At 45.0% G+C, this 22360-nt stretch overlaps 1 protein-coding gene and 1 long non-coding RNA gene across 7 annotated transcripts in view; one reads left to right on the forward strand and one right to left on the reverse strand.

Annotated features, from left to right (window-relative positions):
- Nucleotides 1–142: 142 nt before the first annotated feature.
- LOC120880894 lies at nt 143–10857 on the reverse strand. 2 transcript variants are annotated; one of them, XR_005725147.1, is made up of 5 exons: nt 10455–10857; nt 9836–10016; nt 6380–7185; nt 2257–3605; nt 143–1975 (listed from the first exon to the last, which is right to left on the reverse strand). It is a non-coding gene; the product is annotated as an uncharacterized LOC120880894 (long non-coding RNA). The 2 variants fall into 2 exon arrangements; XR_005725148.1 differs by lacking the exon at nt 9836–10016 and having other exon boundaries at nt 10455–10800.
- Nucleotides 6433–22360, forward strand: part of ALPK2 (alpha kinase 2) — an 87240-nt gene continuing 71312 nt past the window's right edge. For all 5 annotated transcript variants that reach the window (XR_005725145.1, XR_005725146.1, XM_040264300.1 and 2 more), the window contains exon 1: nt 6433–8097. Coding sequence is in view for 3 of the 5 variants with exons in the window: in XM_040264300.1 (XP_040120234.1) it covers nt 6457–8097 (1641 nt within the window). In the remaining 2 variants the exon portion in view is untranslated. The remainder of the gene's footprint in view (nt 8098–22360) is intronic.

Here is a 22360-nt window from a genome sequence, read left to right on the forward strand (position 1 = left end):
ATAACAACAACCAGGAAAAGATAAATGCATTAAATAATGCATTTGAAAACACGACGCCCTTCGGGGATGATGAGAATGATGGTGACAGAAGTGGAGGGATTTAAAAGTGCGTCCGTTTGGATAGGTCTATGGCACCAACAGCTAAAGAAAAAAATGACTCCATGTCTTTTATTGCACTTGACACATTCTGTTCCCCAACTCCGTGTCTTCATATTCTTATTTTATAGCATCACCAGTCCTGTGGATCCTTTTCCTGGGTTCTTAGTTCTTACTCACATTTATGACACTTGTTTACAGGACATAAAACCATCCCAAGTAGGTGGAATCCCAGGGAACTTCTAGAATTAGCGCGATCCCCAGCCTCCTGCCTCCTCTCGCCACCCCACCCCCCCAGCATCAATGGAAACCAACCTCCTCCTTCCCAATTCAACATATCGGTTTGCCTGTTGTTTGCCATAGTTGTTATCCACTGCTGCAGGCAGCCTAGATGTGAAGCTGTTGGCTCTGAATTTTTTGGACAAAAATGCTCTCGGGGAAAATATTTTTCATATTGATTGAGCTCTGTCATGTAAAGACACTCTTGTGGGTGAGGTCGTCCAGGTCAGCACCAAACGGGTCATAATACTGATTCCCGGGGAAGGGGGCTTCTGGAACAAGGGCTTCCCACCCTGTTCTTTCTCCTTTAGTGGTTACTGGGCTATAGATTTTCACTGACTGTGGGCTCTTGGTTCTTGAGACTACCATGCAACTGGGGATAGGGGAGAGGGCTAGGGTGAATTAAATTGCAAAAAATTCACTCTTCTTGCTGGGAGTCAGCCATTTTCTTGAACAAATGCTACCCACTTTGCCCTTGACTGGTGTTGAGAGTTCTGAAAAAGTTGATTCAGACAAATGCTGCCAGTGTTCTTGCTGTAAAGGAGGAAACTTCCAGGGGTCCTTTATTTCAGTTTTTGCTGATGCTTTCATCTTCTACTTCTATGCCATTTAGCACAGAATTGACTCACATCGTTATAAGTGAATATTCATATTATTTCCTTAATGTAGAAGTTCGGAAAACTTGTATCTCTTTATAAGTTTGATAGTTTCCCAATACCTCAAAGCTGTTCTGACAAGGGTAAGAGTAATATTAATGAATGTAATTCTTAAAAATAGTGTATATTGAACCATATTAATATTAGGAAGAGCTCATGAACCAAGTTTTTCCAAATGACCAATATATGATACAAAACCATGCGTGGGTTAAAGGTCCATGTAAAATGCAGTGCAGACCAACGGATTCTGTGTACCATGTATGAAAAATTCATTGATCGTGTTTTGGATTCCACATTGCAACTAATCTTTGTGTGGTATCAAAGAGGTTATCTAAAACCATATAAAAAAGACCATTAAAATACTGGTTCCTTTTCCAACAATGTATCTGTGTGAGGCCAGATTTTCTTCATATACTTCAACCCAAATACTGTAGTGCATCACATTGAAAACAGAAGCAGATACAAAAACCCAGCTGTCTTCTATTAAGCCACAAGCTACATGAAAAAAATGTAAAGCAATACCACTTTTCCAGTGTGCAAGAGTTGGACATGACTGAAGCAACAGGATGCACAATGTTACTTTGTTTTGCAAGAAAAAAAAAAAATGTTTTTTTCCTCTCTGGTGCTGTCCTGGTATTTTTTCATAAAAATATGTCATTCATGCAAACTTGTAATAAGGCAATTTTTGTTCTTTTTGAAGGAATAAACAAATGTTTTCAATTTTTCCATAACTTTAATATGGTCAACATTGGTGGATATTACCCCTATAAACAAATATCTGTTGAATCCTCAATTATTTTTGAGAGTTTAAAGGGGCCTGCTGCCAAAATGTTTGAGAACCTTTGGTTTAAACTGAATAGTTCAAGCTCAGAAGAAGCCCCATTTACTTAAGATCTCACGCATTCCTTTGTCTCTAATATGGAAGTGATTTATTTAGAAAGAACCTAAGAGTGCTGCTGCTAAGTCACTTCAGTCGTGTCCGACTCTGTGCGACCCCATAGACGGCAGCTCACCAGGTTCCCCCGTCCCTGGGATTCTCCAGGCAAGAGTACTGGAGTGGGTTGCCATTTCCTTCTCCAATGCATGAAAGTGAAAAGTGAAAGTGAAGTTGCTCAGTTGTGTCTGACCCTCAGTGACCCCATGGACTGCAGCCTTCCAGGCTCCTCCGGCCAGGGGTTTTCCAGGCAAGAGTATAGGAGTGGGGTGCCATTGCCTTCTCCAGAACCTAAGAGTATTCAGGCAAAATTTCACAGCAAGGTGGAAGGCTGCTGTCTTCTTCAGCCAAAAGGAGAGGTAGGCAGGTATGCAAGGAGAGCGCAACTAATTGTTCAGGGAATTTCTTCCCAAATGGTTTTGCATTTCTGTCAAATCACCGTGGGGCCCACAGGCAGGCCACTCTGCCAGCATTTCGCCAAGATTCTAAACCCCAACCCTGTGTTCATGCCGTTTCAACGGCTACCCCCGAGGTACCTGCTTTGAATTCCCTTTGCCCTTCTGGAATGCACCATGCAACTTGGCACAGAACTGACTGTAAGCGCCTCTGAGAAGCTTACAACACCTCTTCTGGAGATTTTTAGTCATTTCAGGGCTGGACATGATGTCTCCCCCATCTCCTTGACTCTTTTTTTTTTTTCTTGGAAAATTTTATTTATTTATTTGGCCACACTGAGCAGCATGTGGGATCTTAGTTTCCCAACCAGGGATTGAACCTGAGCCCCCTGCGTTGGAAGCTTGGAGTCTTAACCACTGGACCCACTGGGGAAGTCCCTCCTTGACTCCCCGTCAGCTCTTACCGTTATATTGGTTCACACTCTTGTCGTCAGTTTACCCATGAAGATGCAAACTCAGAAAAGAAACTCTTTACTTGCAGATGTGATCTTTCTCTGCTCCCTGTCATTTCCCTCCTCTGAATGTGTATTTTCTAACAGGACACGCAGAGCCAGGCACAAGAGTCAAAGACTCTGGTTTCCTCTTTCAGCTCCGCCACTTACCAACTTTGTCACTTTGGGGGAAGTGACTCCTTTGAGCATTAGTTTTGCAGACAGGGAGCAGCCCGCATACTGTTTAATAGAGGAGGCATTTAACAAGGCTGGGTTTCTTGCCGGATTTTCTCCACCTCCTCGTTAGGATGCGGAGAGATAATTATCTAGGAAATGCCAACCGCAAACCCTAACTCTCTCAGAGGCACTCACTAGACAGTGAGAAGTTACTTATACTTAATCCAGTTCCTCTTCCTCTTCAATGTACTCAGGATGACTTGTAAAATCGTATATCAGCTAAAACACATGTTCCATAAAATCTGACATCACTAAATCATGACATTCCCATATCTGTTAATTTCATCATTCAGAAATTAAGTGCACGGAATCCATTGATTTTCTCCATATTTTTCTAACATTTGTTGTGTTTTCCCTTCTTGAGTTTTGCGAATCGCCTCTGTTCTCTCCTTTATTCCTTTCTTACCTGTCCTTTGTGCCGCTCAGGCTCATTTTTTTTTTTTCTTCCTTTCTCTTCTTCCTACATGAATCATAGTACCTTCAGGGTAGCTGGTTCGTTCAGCAGACAGATCATGGTCTGGATAGAAGAGGAAATCAGAATTACTTGGGATTTTCCAGAAGCCCCTGGGGCTGCTTTATTCTCTGTTTACGCTCTCTTGCGTGCACGCTCAGTAGCTTCAGTCCTGACTCTTTTCGACCTTATGGACTGAAGCCCGCCAGGCTCCTCTGTCCGTGGGATTCTCCGGGCAAGAATACCTGGAGTGGGTTGCCATGCCCTCCTCCAGGGGATCTTCCTGACCCAGGGATTGAACCTGAGTCTCTTGGATCTCCTGCATTGCAGGTGGATTCTTTACCACTGAACCACTGGGGAAGCCCCATTTAAGCTCTCAACTGAGGCCAAATCTCCAAGAACAGACCCAAAAGAAGCATGGAGGGAATGATGTGGGCCACGGGAAAGTCACGCAAAGGTCTGTTTCTCTCCATGCTCCCCTCAGCTTCAACTGCAGAGACCTCAGCCTAATTAATGACGAGGACGAGGATGTCTTTGAGGGTGGGCCAAGGACGATTTGTAGCAAAATGTGTTTGGGAACTTGAAAAGTAACCTCTTAGGCCCTCTATGCACAGATTCTTCTTTTTCACTATTTGTTCATTTATGTACTGTGCTGGGTCTCCGCTGTGGTGTGCAGCAGCTTGACTTGTGGCATGTGGAATCTAGTTCCCTGACAAGGGATCAAACCCTACCCCCTGCATGGGGGAGTGTAGAGTTTTAGCCGTTGTTCCACCAGGGAAGTCCCTAGCCACAGATTCTGATTCAAGAATGTGAATCTGATGTAAGATTTTATAAGTCATACTGATAGTTTCTGCAGACTTCTTAAGAACCAGAGGAAACCTGGTCTTAGTGCTGCCCCATCCTTTTTTAAAAAAAAATTATTCGTTTGTTTGTGCCAGATCTTAGTTGCAGCATGTGGAATCTTTGATCTTTGTTGCAGCATATGACCCTGACCAGGGATCGAACCCAGGCCCCCTATATTGAGACCACAAAGTCTTAGCCACTTGACCACCAGGGAAGTCTCCCCTCCCCTTTTTAAACTGAGTTTTGAATGTGTACAATGTATTGATCTGACACCTTTATGTTACAATATGACTGCCATAGCAATGTTAGCTAACACTCTTATCACATCTTGTAATTATCATTTTATCACTTTTGCTTTCTTATAGAGTATATATCTGCTTCACAAAGTCCTTTCACCCTGATTTTGTCATTTGAACCTCAGAATAATCTTGTGAAATAGACAGGAGCAGCTACTAATTCCCTCAGAAAGTTGCCCTAAATTTCATTCTCCCCATGCTATTGGCCACGGCAAATCCAGAGATTGGCTGTGGGTCAGGCCTGGCCAACCTCGGCCACCTCGAGTGTCTTCTACTTGAGAATCAAGTTGCCAACAAAACAAAGTATTAATGTAGTTGAAACTATTCTGTGCTTTTTGAAGTTGAGGCCTATGTGAGTGGGTACCCAACAGTTGAAGGCTTGTGAGCACATATGAGGTCAGGAGACAAAGAGGGCCCTCCAGTAAGGAAGAGAGAGGATAAGGAAGACTGTGTCCCATGGCTGTAAACATCTAACACTGACCCTTCTAGGGGGAGACATTTGTGCATCTCTTACGCGCATGAGTCACTAACAATCTGACCATCACCTCTGAGCCTGAGCCAGACCCTCAGCTCCTGCTTTCTGAAGATGGATAGTACATAATACACCAGCAGTGTTACAATGATCAAATGAGATAAATAAAAGTGCAAATTCAAAAGCAAGTATAGGGACGTCCCTGGTGTTCCAGTGGCTAAGACTCGGCGCTCCCAGGGCAGGGGGCCCGGGTTTGATCCCCGGTGGGGGAGCTAGGTCCCATGTGTGCACGCATGCCTGTGTGCATGCCCAGTCACTTAGTCATGCCCGACTCTCTGCGACCCTGTGGACTGCAGCCTGCCATCCCACATGCTGCAAGTAAAGATCCCGCGTGTTGCAGCAAAGATCAAAGATCCTATGTGCCTTAACTAAGACCTGGTGCTGCTAAGTATTAATAAACAAATAAAAATTAATATTAAAAAAATAGAGCAGGTACAACACGTGTTTATTGAGACTGCAGAGCCTGGAGAAGTGTTCTAAGGGGAAAGGTCAGCAAAGCAAGTCAGGCTCCAGGCGCCATGTGGCTCCAGTCAAGAAAGGGAGGGGCCCCCAGCACCATCCTTTCTGGAGCAGGGAGAGCAGGCTTGGCGTGAGCCAGGATTCAGTTTCTTCCCTGCTGAGCCAGAGCCAAACACCGGGCGGGTACTGGTCAGGATGGCATGTGGACATTGGTTTCCAGCCAGAGGGGTTCGTGGCTGTGATTTAGACTTTATAGTCATGTCAAATTAAAGAGGAAAGGGCACTGTTCTTCATGCACACAGCCCTAGTATGGCATCAGATTTACAGCCTCCTGGCAAGAACCATGTTTTCTTAGCAGTCTTTAAAAGAATTACTGCTTATAGTAGTCCACTATAAGATTTAGAGTGCTTTAGTTTTTTGTGTGCTATGCCTTCCTTCAGAAAGTAATACTGCTTCAAGTTCCCATAACATGACTTGAAAGAGAGAAGAAGAAACTAGAAACTGCTTCCCCAGTCATCTGAGTTATTTTCAGCATTTTCGATTTGGGGTAAGACTGCGGAAAGTCTTAAGAGAAAACGCTGAGCATCTCAGCCTGTTGCCTCTGACCACAAACCCCTTTTCAGGGGGACCCCAGATCTTGAGTGTGCAGGAAAACCACGGTCATTGACTGTGTGTGCCATAATGTAAGGCATGTCAGCATGCAAACTTACATGTCTCCTCTCTTCATCCTAGCTGTACCCAGAATGACGCTGCTGTTTATCAAGTCTCTGCTCAGAACTGTTTTGGGATGATCTGCTGCTCTGCTTCCATTGAAGTGCAGTGCCCGTCGGAGGACCGACCACTCTCTCCCAGCCCGAAAGGTTGGAAACACGACACGGAGACATATGAGCAGCAGAGCCCGAACCGCACTGATAAGGAAGAGCATCCTTGTGTGGAAGGAGAAGGTACTGCCTCAGGGCCTCCCACATCAGCTGACGCCCCCTCCTCCAAATCCAGCGCTGCTCATTCACTCCAGGTATCGGCCGGCCATGACCCTGGTGCGTCCGGCTCTGACAACCCCTTGGCGGTTAAAGACACGAGGCCAACCAAAGAGGCTGGTGATGCTGCTGACACAGAGGGCATTGCAGACGGGTTGCGTTTTCCTAATTCGAGTGATGCTCCTGATAAGCAAGATGTGTGTGGCCACAGGACCATGCATTCCAGAGTACCAAGGTTAACAGATGGTGCCTTAGACCCTGAGGGCCCTAATGAGGAAGCCTTGAACTCTAGGCACCAAAATGCCAGAGTCCAGAAGTACCTCAGCTTCAGCCTGCCCCTGACATGGGCAGACTCGTCCACTCCTCCGGCTGCCGGGCCTGTCAGCCCCCCGGCTTCCAGCACAGACTCTGACAGTGACTATGAACTTTGCCCAGAGATAACCCTAACCTGCGCCGAGGAGTTTTCAGATGATGACCTGGAGTTTCTGGAATGTTCCGACGTTATGACAGATTACTCTAATGCGATCTGGCAAAGGAACCTGCAGGGGACAGAGCGTGTTTTTTTATTAGAAAGCGATGACGAAGAGATGGAATTCAGTGAGTGTAGCCTGGGTGGGTGTGAGCGTTTCTTCAGTGAATTGGGTCGCAGGCCCCCGGTGTCGGATGACACGGGGCCCATGGATGCCACCGCTGGTCATCACTCACCACCCCAAGAAGTGGGGGGAAGGAGCAGCCGGGCCTCCATGCGCAGAGCCTCATCCTTGCGAGCGGGGATGCCCCTGCCCCCGGGACCTCAGCAGGATGGACTGGCTACGGTGACAGACCTAGGCAGGTACAAATCGCCCGCTGCCTCGGAGGCTGCTGAAGACGGTTATCCAGGAATTCAAGGAGAAACCAGAGACAGCCACCAGGCCGGAAAGGAATTCTCCGGTGACAACCTGCTAAACATGGATAAAGCGGTGATAGGGAGAGAAGGGAAGCACTTGTCTGGCGAGTCAGGACAGCCAGGGATGCGCCGGTATCTGGAGACCACGGCCGAGAGGAGAGTAGGGGAGAAAGACACACGGAGCCGGAGGGGCTCTGAGAACCCTGCCAGGTCGCAGAGACCAGGAATTAAGGGAAAAGCCAAGAGGCTGAATTCCAGCCTGGAAGAAAGGACAGCGGAAGCCTCCCTGGATCGCCTCTGTCCCAAGGGACCTGTTAAGCACCCACTAACCCCGAGTGACAAAAGAGACTGCTCCCATGCCGGAGCAGAGGGGACTGATCTGAAGTCCCAATTTCCTGCAAGAGGCCGTGCGGTTCCAACCCAAGCAGAGCCAGAAGCGAAAACTCTGCCGACTCCACCCGGCTCGCTCGCCAGGGAAGAGACCTTGCACTTCCTGAGAGAAGGGGTGTGGGCTACAGACGCATTTGAAACACGCAGGGTTTTGGGCTGGAGTGATCATCTGCAGGTAAGACTCCTCTTTTACCATTTGTGAGCTCAAATGTATCTGTGTGTGTGTGCAGGCGTGTATTTCCTTTCCCGTCGCATTCACAATTGCTGTTCCGCAGTGTACATCAAAATAATCCTCCCAATACCACCAGGGGACTTGTGAATGACAGGGGCTGCTGCTGGGAAGGAAATCTGGTTTTGAAAAAAGGCCCAGATAAACCCTAAGCCATCCTAATTATAGCAAAAGACAGATAGAAGTAAGAGGCACTAATGGGATTCTGGACAGCTGGAAAAAGAAATCTGATATTTTGTCTACTGCATGGATTTTATCAGGCAATGTCACTATTCAGAAAGTTTTCAAGCAAATGTTTTGGGTGTAGTCTTTAAAAGAAACCAAAACATTCTTTTTGGTGATTTTCCAGGACACTTTTGAAACTTGGTAAGTGCTGGCTTTCATCAGAATTCATAGAATGAATGAGAGATTTTGGTGTGTCTAAAACATTTGCAGAATTTGCTTAATGATGCTGGAGAAAGTAGAGAGAGTAGACTTTGCTGCACTCAAAAATCTGAGTAGATTTTTGAATGAATCTTTTTTATTTTTCTTAGACCACATAATGTAAAAGAGGCAAAGAAAACACTTCAGGAAGTACAAAAAAAAAAGTTTTACCCTATTACTGATTTGGGGGTATGTTTGAAAGAGATGGAAAAATTAATATACTAAGGATGTTATGTGATATATGAATTTATTATATTTTTAAGTGTACAGGGTTTTAAGTGGGCTTTGAACTGATGCTGTATTATGGCCAAGATTTGATTTCTGTAAATAAATACCCAAGAAAAGTTATTTATCATTCTATTTACTCAGCCTCTGCTTTCCCTTCTCCCAACTCTATAGTAGGAACTTAGTATTGTTTTTATAGAAGACTAGATAATACTCCAAAGGAAACTAAATATTCCCAAGTGTATTCGGTTATCGAATTCACTTGGGGAAAAAGTAAAAATTTAATGCACTGATGATTTCTAAAGGCCCACTCATAAAATAGCCAATCTGAAAAAAATCTCCAGATGCGAGGTAGTTTTTCTTCCCTGAGCAGATTCTTCTGTTCCACTAGCCAATTAGCCATGTAAGGGCCACATTTACTCTACTTTTTTGCAGCAGTGCCAGCTTTACCCTTTGTGGTTGTTTAACACACCAGTGACCACATACTCATGCCCAAGATAAATTTAAGGAGGTGTTTTGACCAAAGAGTAATACAAAGTTAAGCTGTAGTGTTCATTTCTCTGTGTCAGTAGACACAGCACGTCCTTTTCTGCTCCTAAACTACTCTGCCTTGCTCAGCTGGGTGCCTTTTCACAATTGTTTAGCATCCACACTGAGCATTTCACTGGGCAAATTATTTCAGTTATTAAGCGCTGTGTGTGAAGGGGGAGGTGTTGCCAAGTGGCCCCCCAAAAGTCAGTGGAGGGGAAGGGGCTATTGACAAGGCTAGTTTTAGACCCATTGCTGTCCAAGGCAATTCCTAGCTTCCTCAGCTGCCCAGAGTTGAGAGGCACTGAAGGAAGGAGCCCCCTCTCTCATCCTCAGCCTTTGCTCTAAGCTGAATTCTGAGATGGAGAACTCTGGGGACCAGCAAGCTCTCTTGTTTCCTGGCAATGCAGAGAAATAAAATGGGCCATCTCTGGGACCCTGTTGTCTCTACTGAACTTCTTAGGGCACTCTTGCTTACACACTCACACATTCATGGATGCACACCCACCTTGCAAGCTCTCGGCTCAAGGTCCTACCTGTGTTTTCAGGCATGACCAAGGCAACGATCTCAGAACGATGAACATGACTTTTTAGACAGCTTGCACTCTGCAGGTGGAGGGACCATTCCTCACTTTGCTGTTCTCTGTCGCAGAGCCAGTCTCTCACTCAAGGGTCAACATGAGTAGAAGCTGTATATTCAAAAACAGTTTTGTGCTGTAGAAAAATTTTGACTAAAGCAGGAAAATTATGCCACAGGGATAGTGGCACAGTGAGCACAGATTTCTTTTACCCATGCAAAAAGCTACTCCCTAATTGTAGATGTCTGTGCTTCTTACGCATGTACACGACATAGCCAGATTTATATCAAATGGCTAAATACTGCAAATGTGATACAAAAGCATTAGAGGGTCATTGAAAATCAAATCAAACTTTTTATAATGTTGCTTAAAAAAAAGTCCAAGTTATGGGGGTGAATCCTCCCATAACTAAGTCAAAAGACATTTAAAATATTTATTCTCAGACATCTGAGGCTCTTGAGAACTTAAAATTTGAAATGGCTAAAAATTCTTGGTTGGGGGTAATATTAGTAAATTTGCCCACTCTTGACTCTTGCCTGATTCACTTACCTTTAAGGTGACCAGCAGTAGAAACAGTAACCAGCATCTTATCTTTTAGGATGTTCTCTTCATCTGTGTGTTGCTTTTAGCTTCTGAGAAAAATTCCATGTCTCTAATTCTATATTACAGCAACAAGGCTGACATGTAAACTAAACCATCTCCAGGGGTCCTTATTTCCTGTCTTCCTTTCCCACTCTTACAAAGCAAGGCCATCTTGTTCTGATCTGTCTTGGAGTAGTACTTGCCCAGGCTAAGATTGGAAAGCCCCCAGTGTCTACATTTATGGAAGATTCCTAAATTAATCCCAGTTTGGGAGTGGAAAACGGAGAGGGTACCCCAGGCTAACTTGAATCATCTTCAAGGATTGCACTGCCAATCCTTCACCTTGGTTCTGATCTTGCTTTCTTGATCCAACTCAGAGGCGAGGCCTGCCAGTCTGCCCATCTTAAGTTTCCCTGTAGCCACACTGGGGTAAGATCATCCTTGCTTTTAAATCAGAAGTGCTGTGTCTGTTCTTCTGCAGAGTTGCCCAGCCTCACCCCAGAGAGATTTGTATTTCTCTAAAGAGATGGGATCTCAAGTATACAGTATGGAAATGCATTCTTAGGTTCTGATAATTAAGAATCTTCCTGACCAGGATATAGCACTATACTTAGAAGGTGAGCTCCATGACCGTAGGCAGGCTGCTCACCGTTTCGTTCAGTGATATGTCCCAAGTCCTTGGGATCGTACTAGTCATATAATATGCGCTCAATAACTGGATGAGTAAGTAGCCACATGGTACTAGGTTGCTAGATTGAGTCCTCTATTTTTTCTTAATGAGTCTGGCTAGAGGTTTATCACTTTTGTTTGTTCTTCTCAAAGAACTAGCTTTTAATTTCACTGATCTTTGCTATTGCTGTCTCCCCCTCTGTTTCATGTATTTCGGCTCTGATCTTTATGACTTCTTTCCTTCTACTAACTTTACAGTTTTTTTTGGTCTTCTTCCTCTAGTGGCTTTAGGTTTAAGTTTAGGTTGCTTATTTGAGATTTTTGTTTCCTGAGGTAAGATTGTATTGTTGTAAATTCTCCTCTTAGAATTGCTTTTGCCGTGAATTCCAGGTATTGTCAAGTATGATTCTAATAATCACTGATCTCAACAACTTTGTGGTCTTCATCGTCCTGAGTACATTCCTTGATTCTCTTCACATACCAATCTTCCACTAGGAAATTGCTGTCCGCTGCTCTTCTGCCCTAGGGATAGAGTCATGCTGTGCTTAGTCGTTCAGTTCTGTCCAACTCTGCGAACTTTTGTGCTGTAGCCCGCCAGCCTCCTTATCCATGGCATTTTTCAGGCAAGGATACTGGAGTGGGCTGCCATTTTCCTACTCCAGGGCATCTTCCCGACACAGGGATCGAATCCACATCTCCTGTGTCTCCTGCAGGAGAATTCTTTACCTGCTGAGCCATCGGGGAAGCCCCATCATTGGGAATTGATTGGTTTATGCCAAGCCGGCCACACCTTGTACTTGGCTTGCCTCGAGAATGCTGGTGATTCAGATACAGCCTTGGCCTTATCGGTGTCTTATCAGCTCTCACTCACTACTAACCACAACTGGGAAGATTTTACCATCTCCCCAAGCTTTCGGGGCCTTCCACGATTATGCCTCTGTCTACCTGAGAGGAGAAGCAGATGTGTGCACTGGTCTCCTCATCTGGAAAAGGAGGCAGTTTCTCATACGGGCAGTGTTTTCTTCCACCTTCTGGTCTGGAGTGCCCTCGGTTGGCTTGTTGCCAGCTCAGTTCACCTGGTCCTTCAAGGCCAAGGTGCAGGCTCCTTCAAATCGTACTTCCCTGAAGCACATGCCTCGTCTTTACCCGTGATCTCTCCTTCCAGAGGAACAACATTCTTGTCTGCAGTCCTTGTATAGTGTAGTGGGCTCTGGACCCATGTTTGGTTCCTGACTGTGTGACCTGGGAAAAACTAGTTAAGCTCTCCCAGCCCCAGTTTCCTCATTTGAAACAAAATGATAGCAATAATAACAACAGAAATAATAACAACCACCACCTCATGGAGTGCTGTGCAAATTAAAACTTTCGTATAGGGACTTCCCTGGGGGTCTAGTGGCCTGGATGCCATGCTCACAGTGCAGGAGACTGGTTCTATCCCTGGTCGGGGAACTAGATCCCATATGCTGCAACTAAGACCTGGCAGAGCCAAATAAATAAGTAACCAAATATTAAGAAGAAATATAGGGCCAAGCATGTAAAATGCTCGGCACAGAACCTGTGCTGCAGTTAACATTTAATAAATAGTATCATTTTTTTGTTTTGTTATTTATCTTAATACTTATGTCCTTCCTCCTCATATTAAAAATATTAAGGGCTGGCTACAAGATGTTTTATGCTTTTTCTTAATTGAAATTTTTAATAATTGGCCATGCATAGACGTAAGAAATAAGACAGAGAGACCACTATACACTGTGGCCAGCTTCCCCTGAGGCTAACATTTGGCCAAACTCTGGTATAATTTTCACAACCAAGATGCATTGATACCGTCTGCTGATCTTGTTCAGATTTTCCCTTTTTACTTATACTTGTGTGTGTGTGTGTGTGTGTGTGTGTGTGTTAAGATCTACAGAAATGTGTCACTTGTGTGCATGCACGCTAAGTCACTTAAGTTGTGTTCAGCTCTTTTGCAACCCTATGGATTTTAGCCTGCCAGGCTCCTCTGTCCATGGCATTCTCCAGGCAAGAATGCTGGAGTGGGTTGCCATGCCCTCCTCCAGGGGATCTTCCCACCCCAGGGATTGAATCCTAGCCTCTTACATCTCCTGCATCCGTAGGCAGGTTCTTTACCACTAGCGCCACCTGGGAATCACTTGTGTGGGCTCATGTAATAAACGTGATAAGAAACTTCACTTCATCTAAGTTCAGTCCAATAGTTAGGCAGGCTGTGTGATTGACACACCAACTATATGCCACGTGCATGGCCACCCAGTGACAGGGCAGGTAGTAGGTCTCCAGTGAGTTTTTTTAAAGCATAGAGAAAATATAAGCAGATCATCTAAACTTGCCTGCCATGTAGTTTTCATATCTGGGACAGAACAATCTGAGATTTGCATTCAGTTACATAATAAAATGTGTGCCCCCGCCCCCGCCCCCGCTCCTGCCAAACAACTGTTAACTCTGACTCAGGGAGGTGGATAAGCCAGCCCTCTGCTGATGATGGGAAGGACAGAAGCTTATAATCACTCATCTCTCAGCACATGGCCGTCACGCCTCTTGTCAGCACCACGCCATGGTTGACTCGGGGAGTCACACGAACGTTTGTTTTGTTTTTGATCACAAAGCCCACTCTGCCCCTTCTGCCAAAACCCATTACCATCCCAGACTTACGAGGTCATGGCTCGCTGCTGGTCTTGGACTCAAGTCTTTGTTAAGTAATCCACGGACGCTCCTAAGTACCTACAGCCTTGCTACTCACCACCGTGTGGTCTGCAGAGACGTTTGTCAGAATAGAATCTCAAGCCCCGCCCCAGTCTTGCTGAATCAGAATCTGCAATTTTAACCCAATTCTTGGGAATTCATAAGCATGCTAAAGTTCCAAAAGTCTTGGTCTGCAAGGAGACATCTTTCCCAGGTTAGAAAAGACCCTAAGGCAATGGGTCTCAAGCCTGTGGACCTTAAACCGTCTGATGCCTGAGTACCACCCCCGGCTCCCCACCACCCCAAGATTCCGATGTGATTTGTCTGCAGTGTGGCTTGGGCTCTGAGGGTTTTGAAAGCTCCCAAGTGGTTCTTGGTACCTCTGAGGTCGAGAATCTTAGCTGTAAATATCAGGTACCTTAGTCCCACCCCCAGAGATCCCAATTTTGGTGGTTGTAAGGCCCTTGGGGAGTGGAATGCCATGTCATGAAGGTGGGCTCCAGGCCCCAGACTGGCAGAATGGGGCTGCCTTTCATGAGAGTTGTCACCCCTCATGAAGGCACGCCCCCACCCCCCACCCCCACCAGGGATTCTGGAGCCCCTTGCCCTGATTTCCCTCCATCTTAGCTGAGGAACAAAGCCTCGGGTCAGTCAGTACTACTTTTCAAAATTGAGGCAGTGGGTGTTCTCTGGTGTATTACGTTGGACAAAATTAAGTGTGATTTCAGACCATGAATTTTAAATCATTATAGCTAAGGTCAAACACATCTTTATTAATCAAAATAGGAATCATTACAATTAACACATTTTTGCCCATAAGAAATAAGTTTGTTTTTCCCAGTAGTGTAAAAATCCATGCTTTGGGATTTGACAAACGCTTGGAAAGCATTTTCTGCCTCCTGCAGGTTGTAGACGCGTTTTGCCTGCAAAAAGTTGTCAACGTGCTGGAAGAAGTGGTAGTTGGTTGGTGAGAGGTCAGGTGAATATGGTGGATGAGACAAAACTTCATAGCCTGATGCGTTCAACTTTTGGAGCGTTAGTTGTGTGACCTACAGTTGGGCATTGTTGTGAAGAACTGGGCCCTTTCTGCTGATCATGCCGGCTGCAGGCACTGCTGTTTTCAATGCATCTCATTGATTTGCTGAGCATACTTCTCAGATGTAATGGTTTCACCAAGATTCAGAAAGCTCTAGGGGACCAGAGGGGCAGCAGACCTCCAAACAGTGACCAAGACCTTTTTTGGGAAGTTTTGCACGTCTGGCTTTGGGAAGTGCTTTGGGCTTCCGTGGTGACTCAGATGGTGAAGGATCTGCCTGCAGTGCGGGAGACCTGGGTTCCATCCCTGGGTTGGGAAGATCCCCTGGAGAAGGGAAAGGCTACCCACTCCAGTATTCTGGCCTGGAGAATTCCACGGGCTGTATAATACACAGCATAAAAGTTTTTTTTTAAAAAGGTCCTATATACTATTAAAAAAAAATAGTCCCTAAGTGGGCCTTAGGAAGCATTACTATGAACAAAGCTAGTGGAGGTGATGGAATTCCAGTTGAGCTATTTCAAATCCTAAAAGATGATGCTGTGAAAGTGCTGCACTCAATATGCCAGCAAATTTGGAAAACTCAGCAGTGGCCACAGGACTGGAAAAGATCAGTTTTCATTCCAATCCCAAAGAAAGGCAATGCCAAAGAATGTTAAAACTACCGCACAATTGCACTCATCTCACATGCTAGTAAATTAATGCTCAAAATTCTCCAGGCCAGGCTTCAACAGTATGTGAACCATGAATTTCTAGACGTTCAGGCTGGATTTAGAAAAGGCAGAGGAACCAGAAATCAAATTGCCAACATCCATTGGATCATCAAAAAAGCAAGTCCAGAAAAACATCTACTTTAGCTTTATTGACTACACCAAAACCTTTGACTGTGTGGATCACAACGAATTATGGAAAAATTCTTAAAGAGATGGGAATACCAGACCACCTGACCTGCCTCCTGAGAAATCTGTATGCAGGTCAAGAAACGATAGTTGGAACTGGATGTGGAACAGCAGACTGGTTTCAAATAGGGAAAGGAGTACATCAAGGCTGTATATTGTCACTGTGCTTATTTAACTTATATGCAGAGTACCTCATGCAAAATGCCAGGCTGGATGAAGCACAAGCTGGAATCAAGATTGCTGGGAGAAATATCAGTAACCTCAGATATGCAGATGGCACCACCCTTATGGCAGAAAGTGAAGAAGAAATAAAGTCTCTTGATGAAAGTGAAAGAGGAGAGTGAAAAAGTTGGCTTAAAGTTCAACATTCAGAAAACAAAGATCACGGCATCCAGTCCCATCACTTCATGGCAAATAGATGGGGAAACAATGGAAACAGTGAGAGATTTTATTTTCTTGGGCTCCCAAATCACTGCAGATGGTGACTGCAGTCATAAAATTAGAAGACGCTTGCTGCTTGGAAGAAAAGTTATGACCAACCTAGACAGCATATTAAAATGCAGAGACATTACTTTGCTAACAAAGGTCCATCTAGTCAAGACTATGGTTTTTCCAGGAGTCATGTATGGATATGAGAGTTGGACTATAAAGAAAGCTGAGCACAAAAGAACTGATGCTTTTGAACTGTGGCGTTGGAGAAGACTCTTGAGAGTCCCTTGGACTGCAAGGAGATCCAACCAGTCCATCCTAAAGGAGATCAGTCCTGGGTATTCACTGGAAGGACTGATGTTGAAGCTGAAACTCCAATACTTTGGCCACCTGATGTGAAGAGCTGACTCATTGGGAAAGACCCTGATGCTGGGAAGGATTGAGGGCAGGAGGAGAAGGGGATGACAGAGGATGAGATGGTTTGATGGCATCACCAACTCAATGGACATGAATTTGAGCAGGCTCTGGGAGTTGGTGATGGACAGGAAAGCCTGGCGTACTGCAGTCCATGGGGTTGCAAAGAGTTGGACACTACTGAGGACTAAACTGAACTGAACTGAATAGTAAATGCATTCCTGCAACACTTCACTCTCTAGAAAATCACATAAAATATCAGGCCTTCTGGGGAAAATAGTACTCCCTGCATTTTACTTCAGAAACAGGCCGTTTGAAAACTAGAGACAAAAGCAAAAAGCGGACCCAAGAAGTTCACGTGGGCCACCCAGAGAGGTGGCTCAGGTTGGCCAATGGCAGCCATGGCAGAGACCAGATGTTCATAAGGTCAGTGGGTGGACGTGCTAGAGCTCTTAGTGAGAGCAGCTGGAGGCTGGGACGGGAAGCCAGCAGTGGGTCTCTGTGAGGCTGGGTCTGGGAGATGCCACCTACCTCCAGATGCCCAGGCCTGGAGTGCGCCTCTTAGGAGGGAGGAACGCTGGGCAGATTTCTTTTTTTTCAAATTTTATTTATTTTTTTGAATTAGAGTATAAGGTGGTGTTAGTGTTAAAGAACCCGCCTATCAATATAGGAGACATAAAAGTTGCAAGTTCGACCCCTAGGTCAGCAAGATCCCCTGGAGGAGGGCATGGCAACCCACTCCAGTATTCTTGCTTGGAGAATCCCATGGATAGAGGGGCCTGCTGGGCTACAGTCCATGGGGTCACATAGAGTCAGACATGACTGAAGCGACTTAGCACGCACGCATAGTTGATTTGCAATGTTGTGTTAATTTCTGCTCTACAGCAAAATGATTCAGTTATATATATAGATAAATAGATAGGTAGATTCTTTATTATATTCTTTTCCATTATGTTTTATCTCAAGATACCGAATATAGTTCCCTGTGCTATACAGTATGACCTTGTTTATCCATTCTGTATGAAGTAGTTTGCAGCTCCCAACCCCAACTTCTCTGTCCCCTCCTCTGTTCCCCGAGGCCACACTTTTAATTTTATTAAAATACAACCAGAAAGGGTGCCCGCTGCAAAGGCAAAAGCTGAGTTATAGGCTATTCCCTTTCCCACTCAAGTTGGCTGTGATTTACTTCAGCTATTCAGGGGTCCTTGCTGGGCCTGCTAAGTCACTTCAGTCGTGTCTGACTCTTTGCAAGTAGCCCGCCAGGCTCCTCTGTCTATGGGATTCTCTAGGCAAGAAGATTGGAGTGGGTTGCTGTGCCCTTGCTGCTGCTGCTGCTAAGTCGCTTCAGTCGTGTCCAACTCTGTGCGACCCCATAAACGGCAGCCCACCCGGCTCTCCCGTCCTTGGGATTCTCCAAGCAAGAATACTGGAGTGGGTTGCCATTTCCTTCTCCAATGCATGAAGGTGAAAAGTGAAAGTGAAGTCATGTCTGACTCCTAGCGATCCTGTGGACTGCAGCCTACCAGGCTCCTCCATCCATGGGACCTTCCTGGCAAGAGTACTGGAGTGGGTTGCCATTGCCTTCTCCGGCTGTGCCCTTAGCCTAGGCAAAATTTCCCAAGAACCAATGCACGGCCATGAATACATCAGGCTACCTCATTACAGAACATGTGTTGTAACACAGAGACACCCCCTGCACCCCAAAGTGGGGGCTCTGAGTCCTCAGGGCACTGCATCCGTGTGAGGGCCTGGGTGATCTGTGCTGCTAAGGTGAATTTTTTTAAAGATTTTTTTGATGTGGACCATTTTTAGAGTCTTTATTGAATTTGTTACGATATTGCCTCTGTTTTATGTTTTGGAGTTTTAGCTATGAGGTACGTAGTCTCTTAGCTCCCCAACCAGGGATCAAACCCATGCACCTTTCATTGGAAGGCCAAGTCGTAACCACTAGACAGCCAGGGAAGTGCTAAGGTGCATGTTTAAAGAGCTCTGAATATTACCCCAGAGTTTCGGTATCCACAACTTTAATAAGCTCTCTAGGTGACTCATGAGCAAAAGGTTTTAAGCCATGGGTAAATTAGACTGAGACCTCGTGTGACCGCTACAACTTAAGGCATTTCTGTAAAGAATCACAAGAGTTTGAAACACAGGAAGTTTAGGCCTTGTCAGCTGTAACTCCTTCACCCTAAGAGGAAAGAGCTTCACGATCTGGATTTTCTTCTGCTTTCTAGTTGGCTTGCTATAAATGCAGCTTGGGCTTCACCTGTCCGGCCACTGAAATAAATACAGATCCTGATTTATTGTAACTAAATCCCAAACAGGTGTGCCATCTACAGCTGAGTGTTATTTTGAGGCGTGGTGCCGGGACAAGAATTTGGATGGCAGCAGTGGAGCCAGGGAGAGGAGGGTCCTTTGGCTTCGGGAGTGGGTTTTAGTCCTGGCAGTAAATCTCTCATCGCGGCCTCGAGTGGGAGCTGAGTGCCTGAGACATGCGTTATTGGTCTTTTTTTTGCAACGACTGAAAACGAACTTGCTTTACTGACATGGGTTAACCAACTATCTATCAATATGGACAGTAAAGCTAAGGTAACCAAATCAGTGCAGTAGTAGCTCCAAACCAGGGCTTCCCTGGCCTCAGTGGCAAACAGTCTGCTTGCCCACGCGGGAGACACGGGTTCAATCCCAGGTCGGGAAGATTCCCTTGAGGAGGACCTGATAACCCACTCCAGTGTTCTTGCCTGGAGAATCCCGTAAACAGAGGAGCCTGGCGGGCTACGGTCCATGGGCTCGCAAAAGAGTTGGACATGACTCAGTGATTAAACAACAACAGCCCCAAATAGATAAATAAATAAACCAAATTGAGTAGAGAAAACAGAACGAGATCTAAGAATATATTGGAATTTGGTTTATGATAGAAATAACCTGTCATGTTTTAGGAAGGAAGCAAAATCTTTAAAGCAGACACAATTAGCCATCTGTGTGGAGAAAAAAATAAGAGCAGTGGACCTCAAATAAACACTAAATGGATTCCTGAGTTAAAAATAAAAAACCCAAACTATAAACTACTGGAAAGAGTATTGGAAACTATTCTTATGACCTCGAAAGCCATAAGATTTGGAATGTAAAGAACATCAACAACAAAAACGAAGAAAACATGATAGTTTTGATTATTTCAAATTTTATGTAACGAAAATGAAAAATTTCATATAACAGAAAATATTGTACATCAAATTAAATGAAAGTGATACACTGGGAAATATATGTAGAACATATATATCATAGACAAATATTAATTTTCAAGGTATATAAAAATGATAAGAAAAATACCCTTAAAAACTGAATTTAAAATAGGTAAAAGTAAATAAATATGAAGTTCATAGAAGAGGGAATATAAAAGGTTACTAGCTCAACTGGTAAAGAATCCACCTGCAATGCAGGAGACCCGGTTCAATTCCTGGGTCAGGAAGATCTGCTGGAGAAGGGATAGGCTACCCTCTCCAGTATTCTTGGGCTTCCCTTGTGGCTCAGCTGGTAAAGAATCTGCCCGCAATGCAGGAGACCTGGGTTTGATCCTTGGGTTGGGAAGATCCCCTGGAGAAGGGAAAGGCTACCCACTCCAGTATTCTGGCCTGGAGAATTCCATGGATGTCCATGAGGATACGATTGGGCAACTTTCACTCACAAACATATGAGAAGTTGTCCAACCTTGTGAATAATTAGGAAAATATAAAAATTTTAAAATATCAGCCAGATAGACAAAAATATTAAAAGATGATAACATCAAGATACTGAGGTCATGGAGAAATATGTTCATTGCCAGAAAGAATGTAATTTGAGGATATCTTTTAACTCTCGAGAAGAGCCTTCACACAGACCCAGAGAGATATGGGTGTCTCTCAGAATTGTTTGTCTAAGGAAAGACTTATTCGGAAACAGCTAAATATATGTGACCTGTTCAAATGATGGACATCTCAAAGCATAACACAGAGTGCTAAAGGCGTAGTGTAGATTGATCCATAGCACGTGATAGCCGTCTATGCCCTCCAAACCAGCCCAGCAGAGTGTATGCCCTTTGCACACACATATGACAGACCACCCTGGACTTCCCAGGGGTCCAAATGTGATCACCAAAGTCCTTCTGAGTGAACGATGGAGGGAGGAGAGTCAGAGGGAGCTTGGAGATGCTGTGCTGCAGGCTTGGAAGATGGAGGAAGGGGCCATGAGTCAAGGAACGCAGGCAAACCTCTCAATGCTGGAGAAGGCAGTTTTTCCTCTGGAGCTTCCAGAAGGAACGCAGCCCTGCCGACACCATGATTTTAGCCCAGTGAGATGCATGTTGGACTTTTGACTTTCAGAACTGTAAGATAATAAATTCTATGTCATTTAAAGTGACTTAAGTTTGTGGTAGTTAAAGCAGCCATAAGAAACTAATGCAGACAGAAAGGATAATTTTAAAATAAAGTACCTCCAAGCGAGTCAGGATATTCTTCTTCAGATTTTCACTTCAGATATCTGAGCAGGAGCCCATTTATGATACAGACTTAGCAAATCCTAGTTGTCTTTGGCTTAGAAATCTGACACGGGAGAAAAATCGAGAAGAGACAGGCCAGCTTCATTTAAAGCAAGTATGTTGGGACCTCCCCGGCAGTCCAGTCGTTAGGACTTGGTGCTTCTTGTGCAGGGGGCCAGGGTTCGATCTCCGGTCAAGGAACTAAGATCCTGTAAGTTGCATGGCTAAAATAATAATAATAAAATAAAAATAAAGTATAACACTTTGCGGAGTTTCCCCAGTTATTCAGCAGTAAAGAATCTGCCTGCAATGCAGGAGATGTGGGTTTGATCCCTGTGTCGGAAAGATCCCCTAGAGGAGGAAATGGCAACCCACTCCAGTGTTCTTGCCTGGAGAATCCCATGGACAGAGGAACCTGGCGGGCTACAGACCATAGGGTCGCAGAGAGTTGGACACGACTGAAGCGACTTAGTACGCATGTAACATTTGGGAATTCAGGAAGCCTCAGGGAGAAAGGATTAGAGTCATGGACGCCACAGCTAATCCACACGAGAATGAGGGTGCCTCAAATGTCTCTATGGTGTCCAGAGGAACTTCCAGCCTGAGAATGCCTGTGAAGTGGCTGGACTCCAGGAGAAAGCGTCCTGGGAAGAGCATGCCCAGAACATACCTTTTGACCTCAGGGCGGTCTGAGAAGCTGAGATGGTGCAAAGGAGGCTGGGAAACTCTGAGCAACTACTGGTGCAGTTTCCCAACTCGATGCTACTGACATTTGGACTAGATAATTCTTTATCCTGGGCAGCCACACATGCACTGCAGAATGTTTTTAGCAGCATCTCTGGCCAGTAGCAATCTCTACCTGTCATCTCTACCCCAGTTAGCAACCAAGAATGTCTCTAGGCAGTGCCAAATATCCCCTGGGGGGTAGGGCGGGGTGTAACAAAACTCACTCCATGTGTTGATTAGCTCTGGGTAAATTCTGTCCCCTCACTAGTGACAGCTGGGAAAGAAGCTGTTATTTCGTGTACTTTATTTTTTTAAAGTTTTATTGGAGTATAGTCGCTTTACAATGTTAGGTTTCTACTGTACAGCAACGTGAATCAGCTATATTTATACACGTATCAGTTCAGTTCAGTTCAGTCACTCAGTTGTGTCCGACTCTTTGCGACCATATATCCCCTCTTTTTTGGATTTCCTTCCTGTTTAGTTCACCCCAGAGCAC

Source organism: Oryx dammah, unplaced genomic scaffold (assembly GCF_014754425.2).
Source record: "Oryx dammah isolate SB20612 unplaced genomic scaffold, SCBI_Odam_1.1 HiC_scaffold_22, whole genome shotgun sequence".
Taxonomy (NCBI): Eukaryota; Metazoa; Chordata; class Mammalia; order Artiodactyla; family Bovidae; genus Oryx; species Oryx dammah.